This window comes from Anarhichas minor, unplaced genomic scaffold (genome assembly GCF_050575085.1).
Source record: "Anarhichas minor isolate MPS153535 unplaced genomic scaffold, ASM5057508v1 ptg000042l, whole genome shotgun sequence".
In the NCBI taxonomy this organism is placed as follows: Eukaryota; Metazoa; Chordata; class Actinopteri; order Perciformes; family Anarhichadidae; genus Anarhichas; species Anarhichas minor.
In genome coordinates, this window is record NW_027466488.1 from 12,040,608 (window position 1) to 12,053,902 (window position 13,295).

The window sequence follows — 13,295 nt, forward strand, 5'->3', positions numbered from 1 at the left end:
TTATTGGGTTTTATTACATTTTCTATCAAGTTGGGTGTGATTTTTATTAACTTTTTAGGATATATTATTGGGTGCTAACCTCTAAAATCCTGTATCATTTGGGCTGTTATCATTGCCTGATCAGACAATTAATCAGACAGAATTCAACTCTTAGATTAGATTGTCTCAAACATAATGCAAACTGCAAGGATAGGAAGACGGCTGGAATGGCTGCTCTTACAGACATCTTTGTATAGAATGAACATGTCTTGCCCAACGACACATCGACATGCGACTAGACCTCCCTTTTCTCCACAGTGCCACAGTCGACCCCTATAGTGATCTGGTTAGTAGGGATTACAGAATCAACACAGAATGTCATCATTTGAATGCTTGCTCATAGAGACTAATGCTTGAATTGAGGAACAGTTCCCATGTGGTGCAGTAAAACAACCCTGTAGGGCCTTAATGCTTGATGGAGTTAATGTTTGAATGTCCTGTTTCACCACAGCGATGTAGACTGGTGCAAGTAAAATGATGCTATGGTCAGCTGATCCAAGTGGAGGGAGTGACATGTACAGTAGGTACAGGAACTGGGCCATAACACTTATCTAAGGTCTTATGCATGCGTGTGGCACAGGTCACATACTGGTGGTAGTTTTTTAATGATTTGTACATAGAGAAGTGATTAAAGTCTTCTAGGATGAATTTGGGGTGAATCTGGTGAGATGGAATCCAGTTTGTGCAATTTGTTGGCTAACACTTCAGTGACTTTGTCAACATTTGCACATGGATGAATGTAAACAACTATATGAAATAGCTGGGGAAATTCATGTGGAAATGTATGTGGCAAGAGGAAGAGAGCAAGGAGTACAATGTATTGCACCAGCCTTTGTTGAACTAGATTCACACTTCACCAACCACCCTCTTTTCCTGTTCTCTATTTATCTCGATCCACATGACATGGTGAGGGAAAGCCATCAAAAGCAGACTCATTGTTACTCACTACATCGTCCAGCCAAGTTTCAGTAAATACCAGCATTCCTGTATTCAAGTTTACATTGGCTTGAAGTTCATGAAGTTTATTTCTGGTAATACGGACATTTCCTACTATCACAGCGGTCAGTGGAGAGGACTTTTTGCGTCTCATCCCTCCTTGTTTTCCCCACTCACGTCTGCTTTTTCTCTTGTGGGGGGTTCTTTCTCCATGATAATTTGTAGAGATCGCTGGTGAATGCAGTATCTCTGCTAGTATATTCCACACTTGGTCAATAGCACCTGCCGATGGACGCAGCATAAGGAGGAACTTCTTAGACTCCTTTGCCAAAGGGGTTGAGCAGTTGATCAGATCTCCATCCGCACAAAGCATTGGTTCCCACAGCTAGGAGGAACAGCACAAGCATGATAAACTTGCTGAGATAAAAACATTTGAATGTCATCATGTATAAAGGCTTGTGCTCGTTTGTTCGTATAATGTTGGGATAGCAGTTTGGCTGAAGTATTTTCGCCCCGGTAAGACATACCTTGAATCCAGTGTTTTAATCATTGCTCTGAACCCGTCTTTCTCGACTGTCTGTAGCGGGACCATGTCCTTGCATAGCTGGATCGTTATTGCGTTCGTAATGTCGCTCCATCTTGTCATATGCTGCCTCGAGCAAATGCCTCTTCAAGCGATGTCTGACCCTTTGGCTTCACTGTTTCACTCGCGGCAACGTTACTGGTTGACGGCCGTAATCACACTCTTGGTATTCCAACACGTTTTCTGCTGAGGTGATGGAGTAAGTTGCTCGTGTTACCACCAGCGGCAACAACAGTGGCTCAACAAACTTTGCAATATATAGTTTTTTGGACGTTGGATTTTTCAAAACCAAAACACTTCCAAAACAGCAGACCCAGCTCCTCTCTTGGGCACAGACTCTATTGGTGAATCTCCGGTCTGTCTTTGTTCATCCTGCATCGCTCCTTTCTGTTCTTTAATGTAACGTTACTGTAGCGACGGAGCCTCTCGCTGGTAACAGACTGTTGTGCTACCGGGCTAGCTAGTGAGCTGTACCCAGCATGCCGTTCGGCGGTGTAATTTTATAAATGTACAATTATTAGTGTTACAAATTGTTTATGTGTCACAAACTGTTGTGTCGTGGTGTTTTGCCCTGTTAAAGAGCGTTAGTTGTGGGTTATTAATTGTTGTGTTATAAAGTTATAACCATGATTAGAGGTCCCTCTCAATACACTTAAGACAACTAGCTCCGACCGCAGCGCCCTTAGCGGCGAACAATATATTTTGCTGCCTGTTGAAGAGTGACAGCAGTTGTTTCGGCTATGCACCGGTATGGCGGTGTGTGAAAAATTTATATCATACGGGAAATTAAAACCAGTATACCGCCCAGCACTATGATACACGTTACCAAAGCACTTAAAAACACACAAAAACCAGAGCACAGCACACACATGCCAAGGTGCTCCGCACAAGCAGCGCACCTGCATACCAATTATGTATTATACCCGCCGATGTGATTTCATCCTGCATTTGACCCATCCATATGAGTCAGTAATGTTGAGTAATATTGAGCTTCATGATCAAAGAAAGATTTGTATCTACACATCTGTCTATACCCCCCCCCCCCCCTTAACGAAATTGTTGAAAAGTTACCTTTTTATGACGGCAAATCAATGTCAGCATCCACAAGCACAAGTGAGATCCACGCATGTGTAGAGGTCCCGCGCACGCAACTTAAACAGTCAAGCATGCAATACTTTTGCGAGCGATTTTACATCACTCCGCGCAGAATATCTCTGCTGTGCTTTGAGCATGAGGAGCATCTCCTGGGGTGCGAACTCTATCACTGCTCTTCTGCTCACAAAACTTTCACCAGCTGAGAACAAGTGTTTTTCCTTTTGCCAGTAAGTGGGCAGACCCAGTCACCATCGTATCACACTACCCCGACTCCTCCCTCCAATCCCCTAAATGTACTTAGTTTGAAAACCTTCTCCTGCGACATGCACCCTGAGGAATACAAACTGCTCCAGTCAGATAAGCCTGTTGCCAATGGTAGTTGCATTTGTACCCTTTTACCTGAGTTTGATCCTGTTACCAGTCTGATCCATGTGGGAGGATGCCTAAGAGGAGGTAAAGACCTTGAGCTCTGTACCATACATCCTGTAGTGTTAGATCCTAAGCAACCCATTACTCTTCTCATCAGAGAATATGAGCAGAAGCTTCTCCATCCTGGCCCCGAGAGTGTTCGCTGGGGTCCGCCGGCATGACTGGCTCCTTGGGAGACAACAAGCCTTCTTGTCTAGACTGCAGGAAACTTCATCCCCACATTAGAAGACTTACCCCCTTCACGACTCTGCCTATTTAAGCCAGACTTCTTTTCCACCATCAGAACTGCTCTGCGTGTAGCTCTCAGAGGTGAAACTGACACAGACAGGGTACTAAGGACATAGAGCTAGACATAGACCACTTATAGAGGTGGAGGAAGTAATAAATGCTAAGCCCCTTGGATATGTGTCCTCTGACATTTTTTACCCTGATCCAGTCACCCCTAATCACCTTTTCAAGGGGAGGCTGGACCCATCCCTTCCGCAAGCCATATTCAGAGACATTGATCTCCTGTCCAACCGTAGATGGTGCCACAGTCAAGTTCTGGCAGACCAAATCTAGACTCAGTACATAAAATAATACCTCTCTACTCTTCCGCCAAGGCAAAAATGATTCACAGACACCCCAAACCTTGTTATATCCAGAGTCGTCATGGTAATGGACCCACAGCTGCCACAACCCCTATAGGAAGGGTCCAACCTTCCTATAGGGGTTGTACCTGGTCCAGATGGTCAACACTGAAGGGAGGACCTATAAGCGCCTTGTTTGTAAGCTGATTGCCTTACCTGCAATCCCGAAAGATGGCTATACCACTCCCTGACGCTCCTCACAAGAGTCAAATATGAATATCATATTTAAGGGGCAGCTATTGTGAAGAACAGGTCTGGAGGCAGAACTGTCTGAGGAGGATCAGGAAGTGTGAGGGGTCTGGCTTGATTCAAGCTTGATTGTCAGAGTAAATAGTTTCTTTTGATTGCAGTACCTTTAGGAATTTGTTAAGTTAAAATGATGAACATTGTGTTAATTCTTGTCTGTTAAGGAGTCACCAGATATTTGCTTCCTTTGTATTACATTTGTGAAAATACAGCATAGATTCATCTGCCCTGCCCCTGTCTACAATGAATCACAGTTGAAGTGGATTCTCTTGGTGTATCATTGTGCCTGACCGCACGTCCATAGTGTATGTCAAAGGACCTGGTAATCAGCACACCCTCATGCAGTCCTGAATGGTGAATAAACTACAGTAGTGTTTTTGTTACCTTAGATTGATCCGTTCTCCAGCACACTTGTAAAGCAGTGGTCAGAGGTGGCGTATTAAGTTGGTTCATTCTGCAACCTCACCACTAGATGCCAGCAAATCCTACACACTACTGCTTTAAAGGTAAATATTATCAAATTGTTAACGATCTACATAAAGACTGACAAATGTGACATATCATGTGACAAATAAATAATCACAAAAGCATTAGCGCCACCAGCAGGATGTTTCAGTTCTGATATTGTATCCAGGGTGTATTATGATACAACAGAGAAACGTATGTTTACCATCAAGTGCAAGGGTGTCTTAGTGGGTCCCTTGGCAGACATCTTCTCCCACAGTCCCCTTCTAACATAGCGTACCGTGGTTCCAGCCAGCTCAAACTCTCCTGGAAGCTCGATCTTCCAGTCGCTGTTGATGGACCTCTTGCTGGAGTCTTTCAGAGCTGTGAGGAGATATAAGGTCAGATGTAACAATTTCAAACTTTGTTTTATGAGGGAAAATAAACATCCATTCTGCCCATGTATGACTAATTCAGACTAAATGTATGTCACAGATTAATACCTGTATGTCCTTGTCCACCAGACACGAATGTGTGCACAGTACATTTTCTATTATTTATGGTAATTTCAGTTCATGAAAACTTATGTTTATGATGGAATCAACATGGCAAACACTGACAACTACTTGGTGATATTTTATCATATTTCTTTACTTTATTTAATTAATTTACAAGGTCACAGCTGGGGGAGTGGATACTCTTGAGTGGGAGCTGTCTCTTCGGAAGCTCTGATAATGCAGAGTCTACAAAAGATAGCTTCATGAAGACACGTGCGATTGGATGTTTTATGATATCGTTCGGGTTGGAATGGATGTATGTGAGGTAAGCGGGGAGGAACAGCGGCCGAGAACCTTAATGATATGGTCGGGGTCTGTTGAAGATGGTTGCTGAAAACCGTGGGACTACAGTCAAAGGATGGTCGGAGGCTGGTGCCAAAAGTCAGAATTTCTTGTACAAGGTAGGGCTGCACGATTATGGCCAAAATCATAATCACGATTATTTTGATCAATATTGAGATCACGATTATTTATCACGATTATTCATTAATTTTAGGGACATCTTTTTATTGCACTTTCACGTTTAAATGAACAAGAACACTGCTTCCACTTCCATTGTTGTGCTACATTCTGGCTAATGTACAAATCTTTGCATCACACTGGTCCTTATCACAGTGCATCTCGTAGAAGGAAAATATAAATAAAATAGTATCAACATTTTTTACCCAAAATTAAATCAACAGAGCACTGCTTTCACTTCCATGTTGTGCTACATTCCAGCTAATGTACACGTCTTTGCATCAAAATAAAACTTATACGGTTCTTATTCACATGAAGCAAAATATAAATGACCGTCTGCTCTTTGTTCTGTTGTCTGTCTCTCTACTCTTCTACTAATACCGGAGTCGACTGCAGACAGAACTTTTTTTGAGGCTGCCGCTGCAGGGTGCGTGCATGACACCTCCCATCTCGTTCGCCCCCTGGTGGTTGGCTGACTGTTAGTTGAGGAAGTGCTTGATTTGATGTGTAGCAGAGCACGCATTTTAAATGTCAATATCGCTGACGATCATGCTCATTTAATTGTGGCAGCCAAAATCGTGATTTAGATTAATTGTGCAGCCCTAGTACAAGGAACGGGAAAGTGAGTCGACAATCGAGTTTTGTGACCTGGGATGTGGGAGGCTCGGATGCGGAACTGGTGCTGAGCCAAAACCAAAGTGAGCCTCCGCCTGAACTGCAGTATATTGAGAAGATGAGACCGTCCTTTGGACCTACGACGGCGCTGTTGTCTGTTTAGATTGCGATGGTCTTTGGACCATTCTTGCCCCCAAAGAATAGCTAATATGACTGTAGTGACTGATTCCTGTAACTAGCCACTCGGCTGAGTGCGGGAGAAGATCTTGTTCTCGTACTCGCTTCGACATAAAGATTCCAGGCTTTTCGTGTCTTTGGGTGAGGTTCCCATTTAATTAGAGTTCACAATTGATATTTCAACTTGATATTACTTAGCTTCCTGGTCTTCCTCTGGTGTGTCTGGTTTTGCGGTAAAAACCGTGCGATCTCCCCGTCACCCATGCCTCATTACCTGTCAGTTGCACCTGTGCCCCATATATTAACTACCTGCCGCAATACTCCACACTGCCACCCGTGGTCAACCTGAGATAGGCTCCTAATTCAAACATATAATACACAGACCTAACTAATGGCTCCTACAATGACTATGGGATACATTTCTGAGATCGTGGAAGAAGTGGTGAGTTGTGAGAATTTGGGCGGGCTTTCGGCTGAGAACCTCTTGCCGCCGCCGAAGCTGATGGAGGGTGCTGCTTCTGTGAATAGCTGGATGTCTTCTAGTTTGGTGATATGGTCGTCATAAAAGAAGGAGGTACCATTCCAAGAGGAGAGGTATTGGTGCTACGATTTCAGCTCCGTTTGCATGCTTCGTCGAGTGTGACGTGGTCGTGGGTATTTGGAACAGAGGCAGCAAGTGACAGGAGGTGTGACGAGGAGGATAAACCTACCTGGATGATGTGGATGGCGTAGTTTAGTGCATTTTAGGGCCAGGAGAAAACTTGAGATGAGAATTAGATCTGATGGGTTTTGTCGGTATGTAGGGATGCTTGGAGTGAGACGGAGTCGAGGATGATGCCAAGGATTTCCAAGGACGTGCTAGGACCTATGATTTAAATTTTGCTATTTTAAATTTAATTTAATTATTTATTTATTTTTATGATGAAAGAGGAAAGTCAGAGTGTGTATACCGCGTGCTGGAGTTGAGGAAGGTAGCGTGACAGTGAAGAAGCCGCCTTAGAGAAATGATGTACGCAAGTTTATGGATGTTTGTCAGGATCCAGCAGAGTGCAGAATAAGTGATGGGACATTTTCGGGCTGCTCTTGCACCCGAAAGACAGACGCACGGCAGAGTAATATGCACCCTTCCATAAGACTCTTTTTCCCTGAATATATACTAGCAGCTACGCCGATTGGACTGATTAAGAATAGTGGAAAGGTGGGCTAATGAGTGGGATCATGAATGCGCCGTGGACTTACTGGGCCAGTAGTTTATCGACTATGTATGTTGCGCTGGATGATTGTGATCAGTCGAGAGACTGTCCACTCAGAAATCTGGGATATGTAGAGGCTGTTGGAGCATCGGCATGATGAAAGAGGAGGCGGTGGTTTCGCCTGTCGTTTGAGGGTCAGTTGTGCTTAAATACTTTGTGCGGAGGAAATGAGATTCGGTTCGGGGTGTGGTACTTGTTCCAGAACTACGTTATAAAACTTATAACGTAGGCATCCGCCATCATCCGCCATCATGCAAGATGGCGGATGCTGGCAAAACTCTTGGCTGCCGCTCCGTACTTGATTGTTAAGTTTTATTACATTTTGCTGTTTAAATGGATCCCAACGCTAAAAACCTGAACGATAAAGTTGAGCTGCTTGTTTGCGGCTTGATATTGCCGTCTACCATCCAATCTACTCAAACATCTTCACTGGATTAGCCACACCAGATCAACCTACCGTCTCCATCTGCCAAAGCTACCTCCGTGCTAGCCCCAGGACTCCCGGGTCTGGTCCACAGCGCTACATCGTCGTCCTGCTACTGGAGCTGTCGGTCTTCCCTGCCTGCCACATCGCTTGCCAACACGAGCGGCCTGCACGAGCACACCTGTTTACCCTGCCGGAATCTTTCCGTCCCGGCGCGGTTAGCAGGCTCGGGTTGGTCTTCTCCGCTAGCCACAGCCGCAACAGACCTCCATTTTCTGGGCAGGATCGTCCGGCTAACAGGCTGGTAGCCCCTCCAGGCCACCACTCCTTCCTCACCGGACTGTTGGCGTCTTGCCGCTGTTATGCTGTGGATCATCCCGTTGATACTCCTGGGACGCACATCGCTTCTCCTCTCACGGAGAGCCGGCTCTTGGTCACCAGCTAATGCTAGCTTATCGCTTGCGCTCTCCAACCGGACCATGCCGCTGTACTCCACGTCAGATCTTCACAACTTCAACAACCACCTGCGTCCGGACTGCATGGACATTCTCAAAGAACATGGAATACTTCGCCGAGGCCATCCTTCACACAGAGGTTCTGGCCGCATGTTCACTTACAACTTCACGTCCCCAAACTCCATCCCATCCCTCTGGTCCTGTCGCACCCGAACTTCCTTGTTACGTCACCACAACAAACAACACGTGAATCTGTCCAATCTCCGCCCCCTTCCTCAGTCCTCAGCCTATCACAAAGCAACGTCACCTGAAACTGGCTTTGCTCAACACTTGCTCACTCAACAACACAAGCCTCATTCTGAATGAATTCATAACGGACAGTAACCTTGATTTCCTCTGCCTCACTGAAACATGGCATAAACCCCTGGACTACTTCTCACTAAACCAGACCACTCCCACCGGATTCACATACATTGACAAACCTCGTCCTGAGGGGCGGGGAGGTGGTGTTGCTGCTCTTTACAGGAAGGACATTAAAACAACCACCATTCCCATTCCTGTCGTTCATTCTTTTGAACACCTTGCCTTCAAACTCTCTGGTCCCACTCCTTTGGTTACTGCTGTAATCTACCGTCCCCCCAAGCCAAATCCCTCCTTTCTCTCTGACTTTTCAGATTTTGTGACTCAGCTATGTGCCATCTCACCTTCCGTTCTCCTCCTAGGTGATTTTAACATCCACATTGATAACACTGACTGTAAATCTACGACAGAATTCCTGGAACTACTACAATGCTTCAACTTCACACAACATATCAACTTCCCCACCCACAGCAGAGGTCACATCCTGGATCTGGTCTGCTCCACTGGTCCCACAATACCGCAACTCTCCAGCCTCAACCTCAACATCTCTGACCACATGGCTATCACCATGGACATTGACATCCCTATCCCCATCCCAAAAGCTAAGCGCAACATATCCTTCAGAAGCCTCAAATCTCCCCCACAACTCTTTCAGCCTCTCTTGCCAGTACCATGTCTGCCTCCCCTGCCCTGCTGTCTGATAATCCCTCCGATCTTGTAAACTACTACAATAACACACTCTCCTCCAGTCTTGATCAACTGGCTCCCATGAAAACCAAAACTGTCTCATTCACACACTCGGCTCCCTGGTACACTCCCGAACTCCACCAGATGAAATCCCGAAAGCGCCAGCTTGAAAGACTCTGCAAGAAAACCGGTTTAACAGTCCATCTCCAAGCCCTCTCCGACTACCTTCAACAATACAAAGACGCTCTCATCTCAGCCCGGTCCACCTACTACTCACACCTCATACAGTCTGGCTCCTCTAACCCAAAGGCTCTCTCCTCCACAATAAACAAGCTTCTCAAACCCAAGGACAACACCTCCACATCCTTCACAGTGAACAAATGCAACTCTTTTCTTTCATTTTTCCAAACAAAAATTGACACCATTTACAGCAACCTGAACACCTCCCCCACCTTTTCCATCTCTCCACCTGCCCCCCTCCTCCACCCCTCAGCCCCTTTCTCAGTTCTCCCTTGTGTCCCCATTGGAGCTGCCTAACTTCACAACTGGAATGAGAAGCTCCACCTGCATCCTGCATCCCATACCATCTAATCTGGTCAAGGACTGTCTCCCAGCCATCTCACCACTCATCACAGTCATCATTAACTCCTCCCTCAGCTCCGGTTCAGTCCGTGACACACTTAAACTGGCTGCTGTCACCCCCATCCTCAAAAAACCTGGACTTGACCCTGACACCATGAGCAATTTCCGTCCCATTTCCAATCTTCCCTTTCTGTCAAAAATACTGGAACGCATTGTCGCCACACAACTCAAAGCCCACCTCATCTCCAACGATCTGTTCGAGCCATTTCAATCCAGTTTCCGCTCACAGCACAGCACTGAAACAGCCCTCCTCAAAGTCACCAACGACCTCCTCCTCTCCTCAGATGCTGGTCACCTCAACATTCTCATCCTCCTCGACCTTACTGCAGCTTTTGACACCATCAACCATAACATCGTTCTCTCCCGCCTCGAATCCTCCCTCAACATCACCGGAACTGCTCTCTCCTGGATTAAATCATATCTCACAAACAGACAACAGTTCATCAGTATCAACAACTGCACCTCCTCCACTGCTCCTCTGTCTCAAGGCGTCCCCCAGGGTTCGGTGCTTGGTCCTCTTCTGTTCATCCTCTACTTGCTCCCTCTTGGTAACATCATCCGTCAACATGGTCTTCACTTTCACTGCTACGCCGATGATGTCCAGCTCTACATCTCCACAAAGGCCATTACCACTGCAACTCACTCCACTCTCACCAGCTGCCTCACTGACATTAAATCATGGATGCAAACCAACTTCCTCAAACTGAACTGTGATAAATCTGACATGATCATCATCGGTCCCAAATCCCTTACCAAAACCAGTCACAACTTCTGCCTCACCATAGACAACTCCACTCCCTCCCTCCCCACACATCCGCAACCTTGGAGTCATGTTCGACAGCAACCTCTCCTTTGCACACCACGTCAAACAAATCACCAGAACTGCCTTTTTCCACTTAAAAAACATAGCCCGTCTCCGCCCATCACTCTCCTCATCTGCTGCTGAAACTCTGATCCACGCCTTCATCACCTCCAGAATTGACTACTGCAACAGCATTCTTCAAGGCACATCATCCAAAATCCTAAATAAACTCCAGTACATCCAGAACTCTGCTGCTCGCCTGCTCACCCACACCCGCTCCCGTGACCACATCACCCCTGTTCTCCAGAACCTCCACTGGCTCCCCGTCCCACAACGGATTGAATACAAAATCCTTCTCCTCACTCACAAAGCCCTCCATAATCAGGCCCCCTCCTACCTCACCGACCTGCTTCACCACCACACTCCATCCCGTCGGCTCCGCTCCTCTGATGCCAACCTCCTCTCTCTTCCACTCAGGACCAAGCACCGGACATGGGGTGACAGAGCCTTCTCCATATCTGCCCCCTCCCTCTGGAACTCTCTCCCCAAACATATCCGAGACTGCACTGACCTTTCCACATTCAAATCTCAAATCAAAACCCACCTGTTCAAAACTGCTTTTAATGTGTGACCGATATTGTGTATTTTATGTTTTTAGTGTATTGCTTTTATATATAATGATTTTAATGTAAAGTGTCTTTGAGTACTCTGAAAAGCGCTATATAAATACAATTTATTATTATTATTATTATTATTAAATTCAGACATACACTTACTGTCACCACTCCACCCAACTCTTAGTATTCTCTCAGTTGTCTACTCTGTGACCTGTCATCCCCTCTCATGTCATTTCAGATCCAGCCAACACATGTGGACCCCACAGTATATGAGGCCGCACACCCCACTGCCAAACTATCCCTTTTTGGCTTTCCCACTGACTTATGTCCTGGCCTTATCACCTGGACGGATCTTCACAATGCCTGCTTTGAGTGCCTCAACATGGACTGTAGTTAGGTCTGGGTATTATAAATGTATATTGGGAGCCTACCTCAGGTTGACCACGTGTGGCAGTGTGGAGTATTGTGGCAGGTAATTAATATATGGGGCACAGGTGCAACTGACAGGTAATGAGGCATGGGTACCGGGGTGATCGCACGGTTTTTACCGCAAGCCAGACACACCAGAGGGAGACCAGGAAGATAAGTGCTATCCTATTGTATTATCATCTGTGAACACTAATTAAACGGGAACCTCACCCAAAAGTGTGAAACGCCTGGAATCTCTTTGTTGTAGCGAGTAAGGAACAGAATCTTCTCCCGCACCCAGCCGAGTGGCTAGTTGCTGGAATCAGTCACTACACAAATAAAAACCCGATCTCACCTGAAGAAGTGAAATCATTTGGAACACACACCTGGAAGGCAGCGCTGCAGGGGCTATCCACTTGACTTCCGAAGGAGGGCGGATCGATCATCACCACGAAAGGGAAGGAAAATCACGGACACCGAGCGAAGGAGATCCCCGGTTAGTGTATGGATCTTTGACATTGTTTGAAACGGCATTGCGCTGTACACGCCGCAGTGGGCTGCTCTAATGCTGCGTTCACACCAAACGCGTCGCGAATTATTCGCGCGAGTAGATTACATACAAAGTCTATGCACAGACGCGATGAGACTGTCGCGGAGCGAATCTGCGATGGACGCGAATCCGCGTCAAACGCCAAAGTGCCCCGACGCGCGAGTTGAAATTTTTTAACTTCTGCGAAATATTCGCGTTACGCCCCGGCGCGATAGCCTATCAGCGTTAAGTTGCTCCCCCTGTCATCAGCGACGTCCTGCCGTTGCTGAATCAGAAACAATGGAGGAGTAATTAATAGTTGCGCGTCCAGCGCGATTCACGTGAATGAACACTTGGTCCCCGGCGTTTTGACCGGTGGCGCGATGGACGTGAATATGCGGCGCGATGAATTCCCGACGCGTTTGGTGTGAACGCAGCATAAGGATTACGCTGTATCGCATTCAAGTCATTGTCGATTGTGTGGACTTTCTATGACTTCATGCACATCGAAGGAAAAGATTAATGCTCAACTTTTCATGTGATCACGAGTGTGTTGTGTGGACAAACAAAGTGGACACGCTGTGCGCACGCTCTCAACAGCGCAGCACAAGTGGAAGCGCCTCTCATAAAACAATTTGTTGAAAATGGAAGTTTATAAAAATGCTAAATCTGAGTGCCTGCAGACAGTGTGTCTAATGTGTCAAGCAAAAGGTCAAGCAGAAGAAGTCAAATAAAATCATCTGTTTCCAGTATTTCTTCTGCATGTATAAAGGCAAAGGCAGAGAAAGCAGCTTTAATGGAGCAAGTTGCTTCTCTGCAAAAGAGACATGACCTAGAGGCACAAGAGGAGAAACTGAGGAAAATTAAGGAACAACTGGAACTCGATACACAGATAGCCGCTGCTGTTGC

The 13,295-nt window shown here is 46.2% G+C and overlaps 1 protein-coding gene across 1 annotated transcript in view; it reads right to left on the minus strand.

Annotated features, from left to right (window-relative positions):
- adamts17 (ADAM metallopeptidase with thrombospondin type 1 motif, 17) overlaps positions 1-13,295 on the minus strand; it is a 153,089-nt gene that overhangs the window by 15,508 nt on the left and 124,286 nt on the right. The window contains exon 19 of the mRNA XM_076110240.1: positions 4,628-4,785. Within this exon, the coding sequence (XP_075966355.1) occupies positions 4,628-4,785 (158 nt within the window). The remainder of the gene's footprint in view (positions 1-4,627; positions 4,786-13,295) is intronic.